General features: G+C 41.9%; 1 protein-coding gene and 1 non-coding gene across 2 annotated transcripts in view; one reads left to right on the forward strand and one right to left on the reverse strand.

The window, feature by feature from the left end:
• UHRF1BP1 (UHRF1 binding protein 1) overlaps positions 1–25,275 on the forward strand; it is an 89,055-nt gene that overhangs the window by 21,841 nt on the left and 41,939 nt on the right. The window contains exons 2-7 of the mRNA XM_032253470.1: positions 11,625–11,787; positions 11,889–11,927; positions 12,249–12,340; positions 23,747–23,936; positions 24,240–24,380; positions 24,820–24,990. Coding sequence (XP_032109361.1) covers positions 11,625–11,787; positions 11,889–11,927; positions 12,249–12,340; positions 23,747–23,936; positions 24,240–24,380; positions 24,820–24,990 — 796 coding nt within the window. The remainder of the gene's footprint in view (positions 1–11,624; positions 11,788–11,888; positions 11,928–12,248; positions 12,341–23,746; positions 23,937–24,239; positions 24,381–24,819; positions 24,991–25,275) is intronic.
• Positions 20,850–20,979, reverse strand: LOC116533756. The gene has a single exon (XR_004261435.1). It is a non-coding gene; the product is annotated as a small nucleolar RNA SNORA36 family (small nucleolar RNA).

The raw sequence follows: 25,275 nt of genomic DNA on the forward strand, positions 1-25,275 counted from the left end.
TTGGCCTCCCAAAGTGCTGGGATTACAGGCATGAGCTACTGCACCTGGCGCGGAAACTTACTACTAATAGTTTACTGTTCACTGGAAGTCTCACTAATAACATAAACAGTTGACTGACACATATTTTATATAGGTATTATATATTGGATTCTTACAAAAAAGTAAGCCAGAGAAAAGAAATGTTATTCAGAAAATCGTAAGGAAGATAAAGTACATTTATAATACCGTACTAAATCTATGCATGCCACAAGTTTACATTGTCTGTTGATAAGACGAATCATCATTCTGAAGTGGCAGGTATCTGGAGCTGCAGACCTCGATCTATAGAACATATTGATTCAACTTTTCCTTATAATGTCATGACTTTTCTCTGCTTCTTGGGAGCATTTCCAGCATCACTAGTGGCACTTCATCTGGGTACCATAGAGTTATTCAAGGTTTACAGTATTGCAGTAAGCATCATGAAAAATATACAAGAACCACAAGAGATCATTTTTTTTTTACTGCAATATGCAATTTATTGGAGCCATGAACTGCTCTTGCTGAGATGACATGATTAACGTCATACAACATTTTAAGCAGATCCTCATAACACTTGAGCTCACTGCAGTATTAATAGGAGGTAGCTACAACATTATTACAGCAATGTAATATGTAGTATAGTTAATGTTATGCAGTTATGATTATTTAGTAGTTATTTGAGGCAGGGTCTCGCCATGTCACCCAGGTTGGAGTGCATTTCCATGATCATTGCTCATTGCAACCTCTACCAATACTCCCACCTCAGCCTCCTAAGCAGCTGGGACCACAGGCGTGTGCCACAATGCCCAGCTAATTATTATTATTAGTTTTTTTTTTTTTTTGGTAGAGACAGGTATCACTATGTTGCCCAGGCTGGTCTCAAACTCCTGGGCTCAAGCAGTCCTCCTGCCTCGACCTCTCAAAGTGCTGTGATTATAGGCATAAGCCACTGTACCTGGCCAGTTATGATTTAGTACTGCATCTTTATATTTGTTTACATTTCTCCTGACTGCAAATGCTGTCATTTATGTTCTGTAAGTGTTTGTGCACTTAAGTTTCGATAAATTTTAACTTTTTATAATAATAGATTTGTATAAACTTTAGGGTGGTAAATGATAAAATAGACTAGTATCTACATATATTTTATGCATTCATGACATACCTCACCTTTTCTTAATTTTAAAAATATTTCTAGGCTGTGAGGTTTGTCTGCAAGTTTTTTCAAGTTATCACAAATCTCCAAAAATTTTTCCAAAATTTTATCAAATTTATCAAAACTTACACACATAAACATAGACTGTACATGTAAATAAATATTGAATATATGTTACGTTCAGGGACAGGCTGACTTATTGTTGATATGTCAGATCTGCCTAAATTGAGCTAAAATTCACTAATTCCAATCAGTTTCGGCAGATTTTTTAAAAAACAGAAATAGGCAGGCTGATTTGAAAATTTATATGGAAATGAAAAGGACCTAGAATGGTCAAAATAATCTGAACAAATAAACACAATGAAAGGATATTCAATGCTTAAAATGAGCTACAGCAATAAAGACAATGTGGTATTGGCATAAGTATATATAGGTCAGAAGAACAAAATAGAAAGTTCAGACATGAGTCATAGCCGTGTGCGATGGCTCATGCCTGTAATCTCAACACTTTATGAGGCTGAGATGGGAGGATCTCCTGAGGCCAGGAGTTCAGCCTAGGCAACATATTAAGACTGTCTCAAAATAAAGAAAAAAAAAAGATTACAAACAAAAAAACCCGAAAAAACAAAAATAAAATAAAACAAACAGAACCAAAAAAAAAAGAGAGAGAGAGACTATCTCTACAAAAATGTAAAAAGGCCAGGAGCCTGTTATCTCTGCATTTTGGGAGGCTGAGGTGGGCAGATCACTTAAGGTCAGGAGATTGAGACCAGCCTGGCTAACATGGTGAAACCCCCGTCTGTACTAAAAATGCAAAAATTAGCTGTGCATGGTGATGCAGGCCTGTAATCCCAGCTACTCCGGAGGCTGAGGCAGGAGAATTGCTTGAACCTAGGAGGTGGAATTTGCAGTGAGCTGAGATCGTGCCACTGCACTCCAGCCTGGGCAGCAAGGTAAGACTTCATCTTAAAAAACAAACAAATCAAAACTTATTTGGGTAGAGTGGAGTGTACCTGTAGTCCTAGCTTCTTGAGAGGCTGAGAGAGGATCAATTGATCTCAGGAGTTCAAGATTACAGAGAGCTAAGATTTTACCACTGTACTCCAGCTTGGATAACAGAGTGAGACTCTAGCTCTTAAAAAAAGAAAAAAGAGTTAGGCCAGAGGCAGTGGCTCACACTTGTAATCCCAAAACTTTGGGAGGCTGAGGTGGGAGGATCACCTGAGGTCAGGTGTTCAAGACCAGCCTGGCCAACATGGTGAAACCCCATCTCTACTAAAAATACAAAATCAGCCGGGTGTGGTGGCAAAATCAGCCAGGTGTGGTGGCAAAATCAGCCAGGTGTGGTGGCGAGCGCCTGTAATCCCAGCTACTCGGGAGGCTGAGGCAGGGAGAATTGCCTGAACCCAAGTGGCAGATGTTGCAGTGAGCTGAGATAGCACCACTGCATTCCAGCTTTGCAACAGAGCAAGACTCTGTCTCAAAAAAAAAAAAAAAAAAAAGGAAAAAAAAAAAAAAGATGAGCCACTGTATGTAAATTGTACCTTAAATGACACAGCAGTTAAAAAACCCAGCATTGGCCGGACGCGGTGGCTCAAGCCTGTAATCCCAGCACTTTGGGAGGCCGAGGCGGGTGGATCACGAGGTCAAGAGATCGAGACCATCCTGGTCAACACGGTGAAACCCCGTCTCTACTAAAAATACAAAAAGAAAATTAGCTGGGCATGGTGGCGCGTGCCTGTAATCCCAGCTACTCAGGAGGCTGAGGCAGGAGAATTGCCTGAACCCAGGAAACGGAGGTTGCGGTGAGCCGAGATCGCGCCATTGCACTCCAGCCTTCCAGCCTGGGTAACGAGAGTGAAACTCCGTCTCAAAAAAAAAAAAAAAAAAAAAAATTTATAAAAAAAGCACTTTCTCCTAAGAAAGGCATGTAATAATGTCATGCAGTTTTCTTTAGAGACAGGGTCTCACTCTGTTGCCCAGGCTGGAGTACAGTAGCATCATCATAGCTCACTGTACCCTCAAGGGATCAAGGGATCCTCCCACCTCAGTTCTTGAGTAGCTGGGAGTACAGGCATAAGCCACTGCACCCAGCTAATTTTAAATTTTTTTGTAGAGACAGGGTCTCGCTTTGTTGCCCATGCTAGTCTTGAACTGTTGGCTTCAAGCATTTCCAAAGTGCTGGGACTACAGGTGTGAGCCACTGCACCTGGTCACTGAACAAGTTTTGAGAGTAAAAGCTATTAGGGCAAACCTCTAAGATTAAATGGCTTATTCTGTCAGATTATCTGGGATGAAACAGCATTAGCTATATTAGTGATTGATGTGTTTTGTTGGGATGATGGAGAGAATCTTACTATCTAAACCAACTGCTTCAGTGTTGTGTTATATCTTTGTTTAAAGAGAAGCCTGTGGTGTGGCTTGGCAGTGAAATATTTTGCTGTAGATTTGGGTAGGAAGCTTAGAAGCTAAGGCCCTGGCTGTGATCACCTCCTCAATGGAAAAAATGGTGAAGGAGGCAAAGTGTATTTGTGGACTTTATTATTTCTTCTAGGAGGGTTCAATTTTTATGGGAGCTGAAGCAGATTGACTCTTGCAACTTATTGACCCTGTTATTAGCAATCAAGATGTTGAATTACAGAGGGCAGGGTATTGTGAGAGTTGAATGAACGCAGGGTTAAGTCCCATTTCTGTTACTTAGTTCCAGCTTTACCACTGGCTAGCTGTGAGTCTTGGGCAAGTCATTAAACTTTTTGGCCATTTGTTTCCTCATTGGCAAATATAGATTTGGACTAAACAATTATTTAAGATTCCTCCTCGCTCTGAAATTCTGAGAATCTGCAAATCTAAGAATTTTCACTTCCCAACATTGTGGTACATTTTCACAATGATGTCTGAGAGCCTTTCCCTGTCGTCTCTTTGGCAGATTGCAATCCTCTGGCAGAAATGAAACTTGATCAAAATCTGTTTCTCCAATCTGATTTCATCTTAGCTTTTTACACTCTGTAACAGTAACAGATGGCCAGAAAATGTTTTCCCACATACTTGAAGTGGAATAAATAGCAGGCTGCCATTAGTCTTTTTAGCTGCCCTTGGACTCTGAATGATATTATCCTTAATTAGGAACACAAATGCTGAATAAGTTTGTGCCGGGGACTGTGGGGTATAAAAAGAGAAGTGTATAACATAATTCTTCTCAAGAATTCAGTATCCAATTGCAGTTTGGGAATTTTAGACTGCATATTGAAGATGACTTGGAATAGTTGGTTTTATCATCACATTGCTGCAGTTTAACCCAGTTGTACTCCATTATAGGCAGAGCATTTGAGCTATTGCTCCCTCTCCAGTTGATGAGAGAGCGGAAACTTGGGCCTCCTCTCAGAGCTGTGGTTTCCTTGACAAAGCAAACCTCCCCAATAATATCGGGGCTCATGGAACATCTTTTATTTTTTGAGACAGAGTCTCACTATGTCACCCACGCTGGAGTGCAGTGGGTGCAGTGGGACGATCTTGGCTCACTGCAACCTCTGCCTCCGGGGTTCAAGTGATTCTTGTGCCTCAGCCTTCCAAGTAGCTGAGATTACAGGTGTGTGCCACCATGCCCAACTAATTTTTGTATTTTTAGTAGAGATGAGGTTTCACTATGTTGCCCAGGCTGGTCTCAAACTCCTAGGCTCAAGCAATCCACCTGCCTTGACCTCCCAAAGTGCTGGGATTAACAGGCGTGAGCCACCGTGCCCAGGTATCTTTTATTTTTTAAAACCTATTCTTTATCAGTGCTCTAAAATGCAGGCAAAATCAGTTAAAGAATTCTTACTGCCTTTTTTGAGAGGCTTGAGTATGCTTTTTTCGTTGAATCCTAGAAGTAAACTGATAAGTGAAAAAGCATATGTATGTTTTATCATTATTAGTCACAGGAGAACCGCAGCCCTTCAAGGGCTTGAAGAACTCTTGGTTGTTTAGTGTTGTTCAGCTTTTGGTGATTGCTTGCTTGTATTGTTAATCTTAGACCTTATGGTGCAGTATCCTCTGTGATCTCTTGTCAGCGTGTTGGTAGAGACTGGGGTGCAGAAAGGTTTCTGATGGAATTACACTATTAACCAATTACCCAAAAAGTTTGGATGTATTCCTCTTACACAGGTTAAGCAGTCCATGGTAAATTATAAAAAGGGAAAGAATGTCCTCCAGCCACTTCTGAGATACCTTATAAATTTATTCTGTGCCAGGTGTGTTTTGGGGGAACTTCATAATATTAAAATATTAGAAAAAAAACCAGTGAGCACACCTGGGTTCATACTGGCTCTTCTTGCTCTGCCGTCAGTGGCAAACTGCTTCATATCTGAACCTCATGCTCTTCCTCTGAGCAGTGGGGATAATAATGCATCCCTCATGTGGGATATTGCAAAGATAAATTGAGATGTTATTAAGAACCTTCGTTCAGTTCCTGATGCAAAGTAAAATGTCATTATCATTAGTAGTTTGGTTTTGCTGGTCCAGGCCAGAGAATAATGCTTTTTCCCATTTGTGATGTACAAAATAAATTATGGTGTGTGTGTTTTTTAAAATTTTTTTGACAGAGCCTTGCTCTGTTGCTCAGGCTGGATTGCAGTGGCGCCGTCTCAGCTCACTGCAACCTCTGCCTTCTGGGTTCAAGTGATTCTCCTACCTGCCTCAGCCTCCCTAGTAGCTGGGATTACAGGCATGCATCACCACACCTGGCCAATTTTTGTATTTTTAGTACATATGGGGTTTCTCCATGTTGGCCAGTCTGGTCTTGAACTCCTTACCTCAGACGATCCACCCACAAGTACTGGGATTATAGGCGTGAGCCACCGCGCCTGGCCAAATTATATTTTACAAAAGAAATTTTTCTTTTTTTTTGAGATGGAGTTTCACTCGTTACCCAGGCTGGAGTGCAGAAATTTTCTTTTAGCTGACAAAAGGATATTGATCTGGTCCAGCCTACAGGGCAAAAAGATATACAATTATTATTATTTTATTATTTGTTTGTTTGTTTTAAGACAGAGTCTTGCTGTGTTGCCCAGGCTATAGTAAGTGGTGCAGACTCAGCTCACTGAAGCTTCTGTCTCTGGGTTCAAGCGATTCTCATTCCTTAGCCTCCCAAGTAGCTGGGATTACAGGCGTGCCCCACCATGGCCTGGCTAATTTTATTTTTGATTTTTTAGTAGAGATGGGGTTTTACCATGTTGGCCAGGCTGGTCTCAAACTCCTGGCCTCAAGTGATCTGTCTGCCATGGCTTCCCAAAGTGCTGGGATTACAGGTGTGAGCCTGGCTTGCATTTTAAAATAAGCATACCAAAGTAATTAAGATCCTTGTGATCAGAGGACCATAGTTTGAGACACATTGCCCTAAAAACTGGCAAGGTTTGGATGAAACGTAATACAATCTAATATACCTTTTTTTTTTTTTTTTGTTAAGGCTTGAAAAATACATTTATTTATATGGAACTGTAAATAGAGTTCGATTTTGCAAAGAACACAACATAGAAATTAGATACTTAGCATTTATTTAGTATAATCACTGAGAATGTCAGTGCTAGCTAACAGTATAACTTATTCTTGACTGTATGTGTGTTTTATTTTATCTGAAGTATGTTTCCCTCTTTTCGGAGAAGTCATCAGTTTGAAAAGGTCCATATCACTTTCTTTTCTTTAAAAGTGGCTGGGCACAGTGGCTCACACCTGTAATCCCAACACTTTGGGAGGCTGAGGTGGGAGGATTGCTTGAGCCAAGAAGTTCCAGACCAGCCTGGGTAACATAGGGAGATCCCATCTCTACAAAAAAAAAATATTTTAATTAGCTGGGTATAGTGACATGCACCTGTGGTTCTAGCTACTCTGGAGGCGGAGGTGGGAGGATCACTTGAGCCCCCAGAGGTTGAGGCTGCAGTGAGCCGTGATCACGCCACTGCACTCCAGCTTGGATGACAGAGTAAGACTGTCTTAAAAAATAAAATGAAATAAAAGTGGCTTTTTATCAAACAAAAGAGCAGTTTATCTTAGTGGTTCTCAGCCTTTTCTCCTTAATCCTGCCTATCAGGGGCAGAGCCTTACTCCCATCCCTGGCAGTGGCTCACTTCTACAAGAATTCTCAGCTGGGGTAGAAAGGTAACATCTTAGTAGAATCAGTGCAGTTGGAGAGCAGGAGACATGTATGTAGTCTTCAAAACTCATTCTGTCTCTTAAAACATTCTTGTCTTTCTAAGACTAGTAGTACTTCTGAAGTATGCACTACCCCAATTTCTGAGTCGATATGGCTTCCCTGATCACTTAAGTTTAGAGAAAGCGTTACTAGGACAGTAGAAGGAAATAATTATATTTTATTTAAATACATAAGAGACTTGAAAAAGAAAGCCTGTCTGTGCCTAGTGATTATAAATAATGTGGAGTTCTCTTTTCTGCTTTCCCTTCTCTCAGGACTGTCTCCTCAGAGTTCTTAGGGGCATGCACTATCTTCCTTTACTTCCTTTTATTGTTGTCTTATGAGGAAGTATTTAGATCGGCTTTTTTCTCCTTTGTACCCTAGTCCTATTTCCTTGTAGATGGCCATTTGTTTAGGAAAAGGACTGAAAAGCCATTTCTTTCCGAAGAGAAAGAATCACCTTCCCTCTGTGGCAAGTTAGTTTTCAGAGGAAAAGAGCCATTTATTGAAAACTTATCTTTTTGGTTCAGAGATAAATGTTAGTTAACACTCAGTAAATGTAGATTAAAATTTTTAAAGTGAATTAAAATCAGTAAAATTATATGTAAGGGCCTGCGATTTTATTTTACCCTTAGAAGCTAATTATTAACTCCTATTATTTCATGGATGCTGGCAGAACACACAAGACTTCTGGATCAGAGACAAAGGACTTTATTACTCACAGCCTGTTTTTCATGGCCCAGCAAGCAGCATAATAAATATAATGTTTATATCAATTTTCCTTGCCCCCAGCGTACTGTGGGAGTGACATGAATGGGCCCAGATGGATGCCTGCGTATGTGTCATAGGAATAAAACACTGAGCCCTTGCTTTTGTAGTAAATGGTAAGCAGGCCTGTTCTTTGTCCTAATGGGAGAAATAATTTCCTTATTGAAAGCTGTTCTCTGCAAACACAGTCCTGAGAAGAGGCCTGAGTAAGAAGTGGTTAGGACCACGGATTCTTGACAGGCCCAGCAAGACATGTAGGATTAAGAGAGACCCATTGGGCCAGGCTTGGTGACTCACATCTGTAATGCCAGCACATAGGGAGGCCAAGGCAGGTGGATCGCTTGTGCCCAGGAATTTGAGACCAGCCTGAGCAACATGGTGAAACCCCGTCTCTACAAAGAATATAAAAATTAGCCAAGCATAGTGGTGTGTGCCTGTAGTACCAGCTGCTAGGGAGGTTGAGGTGGGAGGATCACCTGAGCCCATGAGGTTGAGGCTGCAGTGAGCTATGATGGTGCCACTGCACTCCAGCCTGGATGACAGAGGTATCAGAAAAAAAAAAAGAGAAAAAGATCCATGGAAGAATAGCACTCCCTACACTAAGTATGTAAACAGATAATTGATAGAAATCTTAGAAAAACGTGTTATAAAACATTTGCCCCACAAAAGGTATGGAGTAACATAAAGAAAAGCCATACAGTCACCTCTCAACTTGAGAAATAAGCATTATTCATATAGTTGAAGCTTCCTGTAGACCCATCCTCTCACCCTACAGGTAAACACTTTCCTAAATTTGTCATCATGCCAGTGCATTCCTATGTATCCTTTAATATCATACAATATTGTTATGTATGTTCATGAACTTCTAAAAATGATTTTTACTATTATTTAAAAATTGTTAAAGAACTTTTCATAATATTTTCTTAGTACTTTAGAAAAAAATTGCAAAGATAAACTTTTGCACGTCATGATTTTATGGTCCAAGAAAAAGCAAAAACACTAAAACAGTTTAGTAAAAGGAAAAGATACATACAGTGAAAAAAGTTGGTAAATATATAGATATAAAACTCTAATGTAAACTGTTAGCATCTAATATATGTAAAGGCTAAGTATAATTAAGGTTGGTGGCCAAAATAAAATTCATTACTGGGGTGGAAAATAGTGACTATCAGAGGCAGCAACAATGTATTACAGGAGTGAGATTAATCTGGATTAATTGTCTTACAGGAGAGAGGGTTATGCTATGAGGAACTGGCCTTAAATTGGTCCAGCCAAAAAGATGAGTAGTTAGCCTGCAGGGCAGTTAGCTAAAATATATATAGGCCAGCATTCTGTTGGGTCACCATTTGGATTAGGAAAAATGGCCAACATTAAGCCCCTTACCTTGAAGAGCTTAGTCTAATTGAGCAGGGGTGGTTATATTATGCATTTGAGAATTAGAGAACAGATTCCAGGAGTGGAGAATAGAAGAGTTTAATGTGGCAGGCACGGTGGCTCACACCTGTAATCCCAGCACTTTGGGAGGCTGAGGCTGGTGGATCATTTAAGGTCAAGAGTTCCAGACCAGCCTGGCCAACATGGTGAAACCCCGTCTCTACTAAAAACACACAAAAAAATTAGCTGGGCATGGTGGTGGGTGCCTGTAATCCCAGCTACTTGGGAGGCTGAGACAGGAGAATCGCTTGAATCCTGGAGGCAGAGATTGCAGTGAGCCAAGATTGTGCCACTGCACTCTGTCCTCGGCAACAAGAGTCTATTTTTCATTGCCCAGCAAGCAACATATAAGAAAATAAAAAAAAAAAAGAGTTTAATGTGAGTTGCAGCAGTTAGGGGAAGAAGGCCTCAGGGAGAAATCTCCAGTTCGGTCTTGCATGGCAGATAGTAGTGTGGAGGGAAAGGAAAAGGGAGTGGCTGGCGAGAGCATAGGAGCGAGTCCTGGAGCAGTGAGAAATAGTGAGGACTGGCCTGTGTGAAAATTTTTTATCAAGACCATTTGACCGATGGAATTTCCTGTGGTCTGGATTTTGCTGATTGCACACTTACAGTGTAGCTCAGCAGTTTTCATCTGTCCTCAGTATTTCCTTCAAATTAGCAACTGGACCCAGTGGCTTGATGAGATTCAAGTTCAGTCTCTTTGGAAAGACTATAGGTGACTGGTTGTTCTTTTATCATATCAGTAAAGATATGTGTAGGGGTCTGGGATTTCATTTTACTCTGCTTTAATAAGCTAATAATTAGCTTATTACTGTTTCACATTCTTAACTTCACATAGCTCCCTCTTCTGTTATTTCAAGTAGTGCTAAAAAATATAACAGCTTGCTTCTTGAGATAATAGGTCTGATCCCCTCCCTTACTTTTATCTGGACCATCTCTTTTCTTCATTTCTGTCATCCCTATCTTGCTTTTTTAAAATTCTTTTTTTGTGTGGGGATCCTTTCCTAGGAAGGAGCCTGGGAAGGTTAGTTTCATGAGTTTATCGGGCTAGACTGCTCCAGGTCCTTGGGGTCTCACCAGGGATCCCTTGCAGAGGACAAAAGCCCCTCCCAGTGTCAGTTACTGTTCTCAAATCAGCCCCCATTGCTTTTCACTTAATAGTTGTTGGTTATCTTGGGGTTCCTGTGTTCTCGGTTGTCAGATGCCCTTTTGGTTCCCTCTCCTTTATTCTGGACATCTGGATAGCACTTATGTCTGTGGCTGTTGATGTTTTTTCCCTACCCACTTGTATGTGGGGATTTATGAGGATACTTCATCTTCTGTTATGCTTTAAATGTTTTCCATGGACTTTCCGTGTTGTTACCTAGTTGCTCTGTCTGGTTTTTGCTTGCTTGTTTGTTTTTGATAATGGATCTTGCTCTGTCACCCAGGTTAGAGTGCAGTGGCATGATCATGGCCCACTGCAGCCTCAACCTTGCAGGCTCAAGTGATCCTCCCACCTCAGCCTCCTGAGTAGCTGGGACTACAGGCATGCACTACCATGCCTGACTTATTATTTTTTTTTTTTTTGGTGGAGATGGGAGTCTCACTATGTTGCCCAGGCTTATCTTGATCTCCTAGGCTCAAGTCATCTTCCTGCCTCAGCCTCCCAAAGTGCTGAGATTACAAGCATGAGCCACCACTCCTGACCCTCTGTCTGTTTTTATGTTGAGGTTCAGAAATATCAAAAGACTACATTGCCATTGCGACAGCTATTGCCCCAGAATTCCTCTTGTAGGTTCTTTAGTAGGATGATGATACAATCATAAGTAGAATGATAGGTCTCTCCTAACATTTTACATGGTGTGGAGATGGTGTGGTCTAAATGCATTTGTTCCGGCTGGTTTGAGTGCGGTGGTGGTTACAACTAATTGATCACAAGCAGTTACAGATTTCTGTGTTCCTTCACCCCCGCTGCTTCACTTGACTAGCCTTAAAAAATGTTCTTTATTTTTTCTTTTCTCTGGATTCAGAAGTGTTTTGGCTGTAATATCCAATTAGCAGATTCCCATGGAAATAATAACTTCTTATCATTACTCTTTTCAGGTTTACTAAGAATCTTTCCCCAGACAAAATCAACTTGAGCACCCTGAAAGGGGAGGGTCAGCTGACCAACCTGGAGCTGGATGAAGAGGTTCTACAGAATGTACTGGAGCTGCCCACCTGGTTAGCCATCACTCGGGTCTACTGCAACAGAGCTTCCATCCGGGTGAGAATGAGGGTCAGAATGCTGCTGTTCTCTTCGGCCAGCAGGCCTGCCTTCTGGAGGGGCAGCTACCATAGCCCTAAGACTTTGCTTTCCTCTTTCAGATCCAGTGGACAAAGTTGAAGACGCACCCAATTTGCTTGGTAATGGCCTTACTTGATTGCAAGTAATCAAATGGGGATGGCCAGGGTTGGCTTTTAGAAGAGGGAGGAAATGATATGCTAACCCTTTCAGGAACAGTGAGACAGTGTGACTGTTGCCTGGGTTTATTCTGGAGCTGCTGTGTGGTATAGGATTAGCACTGGGACACAGACCCAGGACTTCTCAGTTGTCTGCCTCCGCCCACTGTGGGTATAGCACTCAACTAGGCTCTGGAGCACAGAGATGAAGGACACAGTCTGTGCTGGCTTTGTGCTGTGTGTGTATTTGTGTCAATGCTTAGCTCTCCTTGACTTTTATTTCAGTGTCTGGATAAGGTAGAGGTAGAGATGAAGACATGTGAGGATCCTCGGCCCCCCAATGGACAGTCTCCTATTGCCCTTGCTTCAGGACAGAGGTTAGTTTCTTTGGGCCCTGTTATTTGCAACGTATTAATTACTCCAGGTTCCCTTTTAGTTAAAAAATAAAAACTTTTTATTATGGAAATTTTCAAACATATACTAAAGTAGAGAAAATGGTATAAGAACTTCTATATACCCAAGATCTAACTTCAGTAATTATCTACACTTTGTCATTCTTATTTTTTTTTTTTCCTGAGAGAGGGTCTTGCTTTGCCACCCAGGCTGGAGTGCAGTGGTGTGATCACAGCTCACCGCAGCCTCCACCTCCTGGGCTCAAGCAGTCCTCCTACCCCAGCCTCCCAAGTAGCTGGGACCAAAGGTGCACATCACCATACCTAGCTAGTTTTTTGTAGAGATGGGATCTCACCATGTTGCCCAAGCTGGTCTTGAACTCCTGGCTTTATGCAATACTCCCACCTCAGCCTCCCTAAAGCCCTGGGATTACAGATGTGAACCATCGTGCCTAGCTTTATCATTCTTTTTTCTTTCTTTATCCTGCCACTTTATGTATGTGTATGTACGTGCGTGTGCACACTGTAGTATTTGAGAGCAAATCTCAGAAACCATATGATTCCACTTGTAAATACTTTTTTTTTTTCCAGATGGGGTCTCACTGTGTCACCCAGCCTGGAGTGCTGTGGTGTGATATTGGCACACTAACCTCTGCCTCCCAGGCTCAAGTGGTTCTCCCAGCTCAGTCTCCCAAGTAGCTGAGACCACAGACATGCACCACCACACCTGGCTAATGTTTTGTAGTTTTGGTAGAGATTATTTCACCATTTTGCCCAGGCTGGTCCTGAACCCACCTGCGAATAATTTCATATCATGTCTTTAACAAACAAGGACTGGAAAAATATATATATTGTTATCACACTAAAAATAATTAAGCCAGGCATGATAGCTCATGCCTGTAATCCCAGCACTTTGGGAGGCCAAGGTGGATCACCTGAGGTCGGGAGTTTGAGACCAGTTTGACCAACACGGCGAAACCCCGTCTCTACTAAAAATACAAAATTAGCTGGGCATGGTGGCACATGCCTGTAATCCTAGCTATTTGGGAGGCTGAGGCAGGAGAATTGCTTGAACCTGGGAGGTGGAGGTTGTGGTGAGCCAAGATAGCACCATTGCACTCCAGCCTGGGCAACAAGAGCGAAGCTCTTCCATAGGAGAAAAAAAAAAAAGAATTAACAAGAATTCCTTAATATCATCTAATACCTATTTCATAATAAATTTTCCTAGATTATCTCATATATATAGAGATATATGTATCTCTATCTATACTTTTTTTCCTGTTTTTGTTTTTGTAGTTGTTTTTTGTTTTTTGAGACAGGTTCTTGCTCTGTCACTCAGGCTGGAGTGCAGTGGCATGAACTTGGCTCACTGCAACCTTCACTTCCTGGGTTCAGGTGATTCTCTGCCTCCTGAGTAGCTGGAATTACAGGCGCCTGACACCACGCCTGGCTAATTTTTGTATTTTTAGTAGAGATGGGATTTTGCCATGTTGGCCAGGCTTTTTTAACTCCTGATCTCAGGTGATCCACCTGCCTTGGCCTTCCAAAGTGCTGGAATTATAGATGTGAGCCACTGTGACTGGCCCAAATATATATATTTTTTACAGAACAATATGGATCGAAAGAAGCCCATACTTTATATTTGGGTGATAAGCCTTTTGAAGCTCTTTAATTATATTCCACCACACACACATTTTAAAATATACCATTTATTCTTTGTAGGAATTAAATAATCTTTTTTCTTTTTTTTTTTTTTTTTTTTCCTGAGACAGAGTCTCCCTCTGTTGCCCAGGCTGGAGTGCAGTGGCACAATCTCAGTTGACTGCAGCCTCTGCCTCCTGGGTTCAAGCAATTCTCGCCCCTCAGCCTCCTGACTAGCTGGGATTACAGGTGCCTGCCACCATGCCAGGCTAGTTTTTGTATTTTTAGTAGAGACAGGGTTTCACCATATTGGCCAGGCTGGTCTTGAACTCCTGACGTTGTGATTCATCTGTCTTGGCCTCCCAAAGTGCTAGGATTACAGGCCTAAGCCACCGCACCTGGCCGGAATTAGGTAATCTTTTCTAAAGAATTTCCCTTGTTTTGTATTCTGGCTGACTGTATCATCAAGGTATCATTGAAGATGTTTCTCATTTAATCTGGTAGTTAGATTTAAAGGCTTGCCCTGATTCATTTTGTTTGTTTTTGTTTTCTTGGTAAGAATACTTCCAAGGGGGTGAAGGGTCTCTCTCTGGCCTCTTTTTCATTCCTTTTTTTTGAGACAGTTTCACTCTTGTCGCCTAGGCTGGAGTGCAATGGCACAATCTCTGCTCACTGCAATCTTCTGCCTGTTAGATTCAAGCAATTCTCCTGCCTCAGTCACCTGAGTAGCTGGGATTACAGGCATGCACCACCATGCTCGGCTAATTTTTTGTATTTAGTACGGACAGGGTTTCATCATGTTAGTCAGGCTGGTCTCAAACTCCTGACCTCAGGTGATCAATCTGCCTCAGCCTCCCAAAGTGCTGGAATTATAGGCGTGACCCACCTTGCCCAGTCTCTGGTCTCTTTTCTAAAGACATTAATGCCATTCATGAGGACTTTTCCCTCATGAGTTAAACATCTTCCAGAGGCTTCATCTCTAAAACTGTCACGTTGGGTTATTAGGTTTCAACATATGATGAATTTTGGGGAAACATAAGCATTCAGACCATAGGACTGAGTAACATTCCAGTGTATGGATATACCACGATTTGTTTATCCATTCATTTGTTGATGGTAATTTTATTTTCTTTGTTTGACTGTTATGAATAATGCTGCTGTAAACATTTGCATACAAGTTTTTGTGTGGTTATGTGTGCTTTTCTTTCTCTTGGGTAAATACCTAGGTATGGTATTCAGGGGAGGATTTTACTTTTTGAGAAACTGTCAGACTTTACTTAGTGGTTTACCGATTTATATTCTTTTTACATTCTGCATTCTTTTTTTGGGGGGGGACAGAGTCTTACTCTATTGCCCAGGCTAGAGTGCAACGGCATGATCTCGGTTCACCGCAACCTCCGCCTCCTGGGTTCAAGTGATTCTCCTGCCTCAGCCTCCTGAGTAGCTGGGATCATGCACACCCCCACACCTGGCTAATTTTTGTATTTTTAGTAGAGACAGGGTTTCACCATGTTACCCAGGCTGGTCTCAAACTCCTGCACTCAAGTGATCTTTCCGTCTTGGCCTCCCAAAGTGTTAGGATTACAGATGTGAGCCACTGCGCCTGGCCTTATATCCTACATTTACTCTTTATATGTCTTTTTGTATGTCATATCTTTGCAGTCATTATTCTTCTTAATGTTCGAATCTCCACATCTTTGGCTACTTAGAGCATTTCTAAGTGAGCTCCTGTGTCCTTTTGACAAGACACCAGTAATCTTTGTGCTTTTAGATAGAATAAGATGTTTGAGGATTCCTTTATACAACTTTACCCTAGACCTAAAATCAGACGTCTCTTCAAGAAGCCCTGATTTCCTTTAGTGAGAAATGCTGTTTACAGACTTGTCTGCAAAGCTGTGTTCATTGAGTTTTCATTGCATTAAGGCCTTTTCAGTGTCCAATGCTAGGAAAAAAGGTATTTTTAAGAAAGAAAAATGAATAATGACAATATCCTGATATTTCTCGATTCAAATTAAAGAAGAGGATTTTGAGTTAGCTTTCTGAATTTAATAGTGGTTTTGAAATTCATACACTGAATCATGGCTCCTAACAACAGTAACATAAATGGTTTACTTTTTCAAGTTTCAAAAAAATAACAAAACCATTATAACTATCAATAACACTACTACTGAATGCAGTAGGGGTGTGTATGTGTTTTAGATGGTGTCTTGTTCTGTCGCCCAGGCTGTAGTGCAGTGGCACAATCTTTGCTCACTGCAACCTCTGACTCCCTGGTTCAAGCTATTCTCCTGCAGCCTCCCAAGTAGCTGGAATTACCGGCATGTGCCACCATGCCCAGCTAATTTTTGTATTTTTAGTACAGATGGGATTTCACCATATTGGACAGGCTGGTCTCAATCTCCTGACCTCATGATCCACCCGCCTTGGCCTCCCAAAGTGCTGGGATTACAGGCGTGATCCACCACGCCCACTCATATGTGTGTTTTAATCTTGTGAAATACCCCATTAGGGATGTATGGTCAAAATGCTGTTTTTTATTTTATTTTTTTTAAGATGAAGTTTTCCACTTTTGTTGTCCAGGTTGGAATGCAGTGGTGTGATCTAGGCTCACTGAAACCTCCGCCTCCTGAGTTCAAGCGATTCTCCTACCTCAGCCTCCCAAGTAACTGAGACTACAGACGTGTGCCACCACACCCAGCTAACTTTTGTATTTTTAGTAGAAACGGAGTTTCACCATGTTGGCCAGGATGGTCTTGATCTCCTGACTTCTTGATCTGTCCGCCTTGGCCTCCCAAAGTGCTGGGATTATAGGTGTGAGCCACCACGCCCTGCTGTCCCATCCTTTTTCAATACAAGATGTAGCATGTCATAAATACTTATCCCACATTGTGAAAGAGATATTTTTTCATTTAAAAATATATCCTGGTGATCACTCCATAGAAGGGTAGAGATGTCCTGTATTCCTTTTTGTACCTGTAGAATGTGCTTCTCTTTTGGAGGCAACATAGTTTATTTAGCCTGTTCTTTATTGATGGATATTTGGATTATTTCCAGGTTTTTTGCTGTTACACACGGTTCGGCAATAAATGACCTTGTTCATAAGTCACTTAGTATTTTGCCAGTGTAATTTTTTTTCTTATTTTTTCTTTTCTTACAAGAAAACCAAAGAAGCTGGCCTGGCATGGTGGCTCATGACTCTAATCCCAGCACTTTGAGAGGCCAAGGAGGGTGGATCACCTGAGATCAGGAGCTTGAAACCAGCCTGGCCAACATGATGAAACTCTGTCTCTACTAAAAATACAAAATTAGCTGGGCACAGGGGCGCATGCCTGTAATCCCAGCTACCTGGGAGGCTGAGGCAGGCAAATCGCTTGAACCTGTGTGGTAGAGAGGTTGCAGTGAGCTGGGATGGTGCCATTGCCCTCCAGCCTGGGCAACAAGAACAAAACTCAGTCTCAAAAAAAAAAGAAAACAAAACCAAAGAAGCCAAGCCAGCATGTTTTAGAAAATACTTTATTGAAATATAATTCACATATCATAACATTCATCCATGTGAAGCATACAATTCAATGTTTTTAAAAATTTTTTAATTAAAATTTTTATTTTTTATTTTTTAGACGGAAGCTCTCTATCGCCCAGGCTGGAGTGCAGTGGCTCAATCTCAGCTCACTGCAACCTCCGCCCCCAGGATTCAAGGGATTTTCCTACCTCAGCCTCCTGAGTAGCTGGGACTACAGGCGTGTGCCATCACGCCCGGCTAATTTTTTATATTTTTAGTAGAGATGGGATTTCACCATATTAGCCAGGATGTTCTTGGTCTTCTGACCTCGTGATCCACCCACCTTGGCCTCCCAAGTGCTGGGATTACAGGTGTAAGCAACTGTGCTTGGCCAATTCAGTGGTTTTTACTGTATTCACTGGGATGTACAATCATGACCACAATCAATTTTAGAACATTTTCATCACCCAAGAGAAACCCCCTACCTATTAGCTGTCACTCCTCATTCTTCCCTGCCTTAGCCATAGGCAACCCTTCATCTACTTTCCTTGTCTATTCTGAACATTTTATATAAATGAAATCATATACTGTGTGGTCTTTTGTGGTTGGCTTCTTTCACTTAGCATAATGTTTTCAAGGTTCAGCCATGTTGTAACCTTAAAAAGCAATAAAGTTCTGTTATATGCTACAACATGGCTGTTTTATGTAAATGTATAGGATATAGTCAGTCGTGTCTTGCTACTTTAGCTTAACATTATGTTTGTGAGAGTCATCCATTTTGTTACAACATATATGTGTAGTTCATTCTTCCTCATTGGTGTATACCATTCCATTACATGAATATGCCACAATCCATTCTGTTGTAGACGTTTCTAGTTTCTGATTTTTTTTTTTTTTTTTTTTTTTTTTTTGGAGACAGAGTCTTGCTCTGTAGTCCAGGCTGGAATGCAATGGTGCAATCTCTGCTCACTGCAACCTCCACATCCCAGGTTCAAGTGGTTCTCACACCTCAGCCTTGAAGGCTGAGTAGTTGGGAGTACAGAACAGGTGTGTGCCACCATCACCACCCCTAGCTAATTTTTTTTTTTTTCCCCCAAAGGAGAGCCTCTCTCTCTGTTGCTCAGACTGGAGAGGAGTGGCGTGAGCTCAGCGCACTGCAACCTCCACCTCCTGGGTTCAAGCGATTCTCCTGCCTCGGCCTCTCACTAAGTAGCTGGGATGACAGGTGCCTGCCACTACACCCAGCTAATTTTTTTTGTATTTTTAGTAGAGACGGGGTTTCACTATGTTGGTCAGGCTGGTCTTGAACTCCTGACCTCATGATCCACCTGCTTCAGCTTCCCAAAGTGCTGGGATTACTCACATGAGCCACTGTGCCCGGCCTTCCCTGGTTAATTTTTGTATTTTTAGCAGAGACAGGGTTGTACTGTGTTAGCCAGGCTGGTCTTAAACTCCTGACCCCAAGTGATCCACTCGCCTTGGCCTCCCAAATTGGTGGGATTACAGGCTTGAGCCACCACACCTGGCCTAGTTTTTGGTTCTTAAGTGTAGTGTTGCTATATAGAACTCTCCTCTATGACGACTTTGGTGGTCAATCATGACTCCATGTATTTGTCAAAACCCACAGAGCTGGCTGGGCGCAGTAGCTCCCACCTGTAATCCCAGCACTTTGGGTGGCTGAGGCGGGCGGATCACGAGGTCAGGAGTTCAAGACCAGCCTGGTCAACATGATGAAACCCCATCTCTACTAAAAAATAAAAATACAAAAATTAGCTGGGCGTGGTGGTGTGTGCCTGTAATCCCAGCTACTCTGAAGGCTGAGGCAGAATTGCTTGAACCTGGGAAGTGGAGGTTGCAGTGAGCCAAGATTGCACCACTGCACTCCATCCTGGATGACAGAGCAGGACTCTGTCTCTGGGGGGTTAGGGGGACGGGGAACAACAACCCATACACCACAGAGAATGAATTTTCCTGCATATAACTTAAAAACATGTAATAAAAGAGAATAGTGCTGCTGTGAACCTTCTTGTGTATATATCTTGTGAACATGTGTACACATTTCTGTTTTATATATACCTAGCAGTAGAATTGCTGGGTTATAGGTTCTATTTTTGTAGATACTGCTAGATAGTTCTTCATTGTGGTTGTACTACTTTCCCCGCTAGTATTGCATAAAAGTTCCATTTGTTCCATATCCTTGCTATCACCTGGTATTGTCTGTCTTTTCATTTTAGTCATTCTAGTAGGTGGGTAGTTGTATCACATTATGGTTTAATTTATATTTTTCTGATGATTGGTTTATTGGAATTTTGGGTATTTGTCTTTCATAAAGCACTTGTATGTTTTGCCCATTTATCTTTGGGTTGTCTTTTTCTTATTAATTTGTAGAAGTTCTTTATATATTCTGGAAACAAGTACTTGGTTAGATACATGTATTGCAGATATCTTCTATTCTTTACAGAACACTAAGATACTGATCACTCTTAATTTTTTTTTTTTTTGAGATGGAGTTTTACTTTTGTCACCTGGGCTGGAGTGCAATGGTGCGATCTCGGTTCACTGCAACTTCCACCTCCTGGGTTCTAGCGATTCTCCTGCCTCAGCCTTCTGAGTAGCTGGGATTACAGGTGCCTGCCACCATGCCCAGCTAATTATTGTATTTTTAGTAGAGACAGGGTGTCACTATGTTGGTCAGGCTGGTTTCAAACTCCTGACATCAGGTCATCCACCTGCCTCAGCCTCCCAAAGTGCTAGGATTACAGATGTGAGCCACTGCCCCGGCCCACTCTTAATTTTAATATTTAACAGAAATTATTCTGATACAGTTCAGTATATCTTTTTTTCACTTTATGATTAACACTTTTTGTATTTTGTTTAAGGAATCTTTCTATCCTAAGGCAGGAAGTGAGTCGCCTATATTTTCTTCAAAAAGCTTTATTGTTTGGCTTTTCACATTTAGATCTCTAGTCCATCTTGGAACTGATTTTTGTTGTTGTTGTTTGATGCATGTGGGCATCAATATTAATTTTTCTCATTATGGGTATTTGCAAACTAACTATGCACCATGTATTGAAAAGACATCTTTTTCCCCCTGCACTGTCATCTTTGCCATAAATCTAGTGACTCTAAGCATAATTTTGATTTATGAGTTTGAGCATCATTTTTTCCTTTTCTGAAAAGCAGCTATATATTTTTTAAAAATTCAGTTTATTTGTATCTCAGCCCATCAGACCCCAAACTTCCTAAAACTGAATGTATCTTGTCTGCTAGTATAAGCTCATTATGTCTTCAGCCTCTCAGTCCTGTCTCTTCCAGGCATCTTTAACAGTTGATGTATTAGACCCAAGCAGGCATTTTTGTAGGCTGGGAGGCAAATGAATAAATAATACTTCCTACCCAATCATCTTCCCTAGCCCATTTTAATGTCCCAGAGTTTAATTAACAGAACAGGGAAGCTCTCCTGGACTGAACTCAACACTTAAAATTTTTTTTTTTTTTGAGATGGAGTCTTGCTTTGTTGCCAGTCAGGAGTGCGGTGGCATAATCTTGGCTCACCGCAACCTCCGCCTCCCAGGTTCAAGCGATTCTCCTGCCTCAGCCTCCTGATTAACTGGGACTACAGGCGCATGCCACCATGCCCAGCTAATTTTTGTAGTTTTTGTAGAGACAGAGTTTTTCCAAGTTGGCTAGGATAGTCTCGATCTCTTGACCTCGTGATCTGCCTGCCTTGGCCTCCCAAAGTGCTGGAATTACAGGCTTGAGCCACTTTGTTGGCTTTTTTTCTTTGTTTCTTTCTTTTTTTTTTTGAGACAGGGTCTTACTCTGTCACTCAAGCTGGAGTGCAGTGGCATGATCATCACAGTTCCACTGCAGCCTAGACCTCCTCAGGCTCAAGTGATCCTCCCACCTCAGCTTCCCAAGTTGCTGGTACCACAGGCATACACCATTGTACCAGGCTAATTTTTTTCTATTTTTTTTGTAGTGACCAGGTCTAAGTATGCTGCTAGGCTGAGCTCGAACTCCTAGACTCAAGTGATCTGCCTGCTTTAGCCTCCCAAAGTGTTAGGATTATAGGCATGAGCCACTGTGCCCAGCATTTTTTGTTTTCTTCTTTTTTTTTTTTTTCTGAGACTTTTTTTTCCTTTTTTTCATTTTGTTTTTTTTTTTTTTCTGGTCTCACTCTATCACCCTGGCTGGAGTGCAGTGGCACAGTCTTGGCTTACTGTAGCCTCAGTCTCCTGGGCTCAAGTGATCCTCCTATCTCAGCCTCTCAAGTACCTGGGACTACAGGCATTCACCACCACACCTGGCTAATTTTTAAATTTTTTTGTAGAGAGTTTTTGTAGAGAGGGCATCTCCCTTTGTTGCCCAGACTGGTCTCAAACTCCTGAGCTCGAGTGATTTTCCCACCTCTGCCTCCTAAAGTGCTGGGCTTATAGGTGTGAGTCACTGTGCCCAGCCTCTTTATGTTTAATATCTATTTGCATTTATTTCTTCTGTGACCTGTCCATATTTTGTCCTAGTTTTATTGGGCTCTTGGTCTTTCTTCTGTTTTTTTGAAGTTCTTTATATATTAGGGATATTAGTTATTGGTGACATAAATTGCAAATATATGTATTTTTTTCAGTTTGAATCTTCAGACCTCCTTTTTTCTTTTTTGAGTGGAGTCTCACTCTGTCTCCAGGTTGGAGTGCAGTGGTGTGACCTCAGCTTACTGCAACCTCTGCCTCTCAGATTCAAACGATTCTCCTGCCTCAGCTTCCTGAGTAGCTGGGACTACAGGCACAGACCTCACCACGCCCAGCTAACTTTTATCTTTTTAGCAGAGATGGAGTTTCACAATGTTGGCCAGGATGGTCTCAGTCTCTTGACCTCGTGATCCGCTCATGTCGGCTTCCCAAAGTGCTTGGGTTATAGGTGTGAGCCACTGCGCCCGGCCTAGATCTCCTTTTATCTCTTGTAATGAACAGTGATTTCACTAACATGTCAAGAATTGCTGCTTTCTTTACATCTAGAGGGACTTTAAGATGTCCTTCATCCTCTCCTTTTGCCATTTCTGTCTTCTCACTGTGGAAGTATAACTGTGTTCTTTGGGAAGCACAGCTGATCCTTGAACAGCACAAGTTTGAGCTGCATGAGTCCATGCATATGCAGTTGTTTTCAACCAAATGCAGGTTAAAAATATTGCAGGATGCCACTACTTCGGGAGTCGACTTTTCATACATGCAGGTCCCTCAGGATTGACTATGAGACTTGAGCAGATTTTGGTGTACAAGGTGGTAGTGGGAGGTCCTGGAACTAGTACTTTCACAAACCAAGGGATGACTGTATTTGACAGGGTCAAGGTGGGACTTTGAACCTCTTATTCACCTGGCTGTACTACTTTTCTTTCTACTACCTTTGCAGAGTATGCTCCATCTTTGAAGATTTTTTTTTTTTTTTTTTGAGACCAGGTCTTGCTTTCATGTCTCTGAAGATTTTATAGAAACCCTGTGTCTCTTTTTTTTTTGAGACGGAGTTTCACTCATGTTACCCAGGCTGGAGTGCAATGGCGCGATCTCGGCTCACCGCAACCTCCGCCTCCTGGGTTCAGGCAATTCTCCTGCCTCAGCCTCCTGAGTAGCTGGGATTACAGGCACGCACCACCATGCCCAGCTAATTTTTTGTATTTTTTTTTTTTTAGTAGAGACGGGGTTTCACCATGTTGACCAGGATGGTCTCGATCTCTTGACCTCGTGATCCACCCGCCTCGGCCTCCCAAAGTGCTGGGATTACAGGCTTGAGCCACTGCGCCCGGCCTGTGTCTCTTTTCTGTAGTTATACCTGCCCTCACAGACATTATCTAAATATTTAGGTAGTTTATGGGCTATAAAAAGATTTGTCAATTTATTCTTTCTAACAGGAGGGAGATTGTTTCAAGGTCAACTCTTTCTCTTTTATTCTTTAAAAAAAATTTCCCATTGAAGAAAGTACTGCAACTGAGCACAGTGGCTCATACCTATAATTCCAGCTATTTCAGAGACCGAGACAGGAGGATCACTTGAGGCCAGGAGTTCAAGGCTGCAGTGAGCTATGATCGTGCCACTGTACTCCAGCTTGGGCAACAGAGCAAGACCCTGTCTCAAAAAAAAAAAAAAAAAAAAAAAAGGACTACTGTATCATCATGATAGAAAATATTTAAACATCCAGTATAAAGACTGTGCAGAAAGTGTCCCATGATTCTGATTGTTGGTCTGCCTCATTTATTGTAGTGAATATGGCTTTGCTGAAAAGGTGGTGGAAGGGATGTTTATCATCGTCAATTCTATCACCATCAAGATTCACGCCAAGGCCTTCCATGCTTCTTTTGAACTGTGGCAGCTCCAGGGCTATAGTGTCAACCCTAACTGGCAGCAGAGTGACCTTCGCCTCACCCGCATCACTGACCCTCGCCGAGGAGAGGTGACAGCCCCATCATTGTGAGGGGAGAGAGTGGGGAAGATTCAAAGTAGGACTAATTCTTAAAAGGATATTATTCCCCCTTTGTGGATTTCCTCAAATGTTCCCCATTTCTGGGAACCCAGAAGACTTTGTCCAGTGTTACTGCTACATCCTTTCCTCAGTTATGGATTCCCAATTCACTACTTTTTCTCCTTGGGATCCCAGCTGGGAATCTCTGCCTTGCCAGTCTTTTTTCCTTGGATTTCTTGCTTCTTGGTTAATTTCATTCACAGGATTAAGAGATTTTACTTTCTCTTCATCCAGGTTTTAACGTTTAAGGAAATAACTTGGCAGACACTTCGAATTGAGGCAGATGCTACAGACAATGGTGATCAGGACCCAGTCACCACTCCATTGAGGCTTATTACGAACCAAGGCAGGATCCAGATAGCCCTCAAAAGAAGAGTAAGTGTGTTCTCTGGCCTCATGAAAAGTTCCATCTCTTATTCTATGAGACAGCCTGGATTTGATATTCCCTCATTGTTTGTAGTGTTATTGGTCCCTGGAATAGCAGTTGAAGGGGAAAGGCCTATAATTCAGTGTTGGCCAACATCCTCTAGTAATAGAATGTTTCCACCTTCCTGTTTTCTTAGTTTTGGAAACTGCAATTTTTACCCATATGTAGGCACACTGACATAGGCACCTGGCAGTTGACTATTGCTGCTTTTTGTTAATTAAGGTATCTTTAGTAGTTTTGTAAGAAATTGGCTCTCCAAAGTGCTTGATACTTTCCTTTCACATCTGGAGATTGAAAAGCCAGTTCTGAAATGGATTGGGCAGTAGTCACTTTGAAAGTTAGAATGATGCAAGGTAATAAACCCCATGTTCTCTGTGGCTTCCTTAGACCAAAGATTGCAATGTGATAGCCTCCAAGCTAATGTTCCTGTTGGATGACTTGCTCTGGGTGCTGACTGACTCACAACTCAAGGCTATGATGAAGTATGCAGAGTCACTGAGTGAGGCCATGGAGAAGTCAGCCCAGCAAAGAAAGAGCCTGGCTCCTGAACCTGTACAGGTTAGAGATAAAACACACCCTTGGTGGGGCTGAGGACTTTGTAGGCCAGAGCAAATTCATACTAATATGGGTAGAATCTAGACTTTATTTGGGAGATTTGTCATTTACTTCTGGGTGTTCATAGGATTTGTCTGTACCTCTGATTTTTTTTTTTTTTTTTTTTTTGAGAAAGAGCCTTGCTCTGTCACTCAGGCTGGAGTGCAGTGGTCCAATCTTGGCTCACTGCAACCTCTGCTTCCCAGGTTCAAGTGATTCTCTTGCCTCAGCCTTCTGAGTAGCTGGGAT

This window comes from Sapajus apella, unplaced genomic scaffold (genome assembly GCF_009761245.1).
Source record: "Sapajus apella isolate SASKATOON/1434 unplaced genomic scaffold, GSC_monkey_1.0 scaffold83, whole genome shotgun sequence".
Classification (NCBI taxonomy): Eukaryota; Metazoa; Chordata; class Mammalia; order Primates; family Cebidae; genus Sapajus; species Sapajus apella.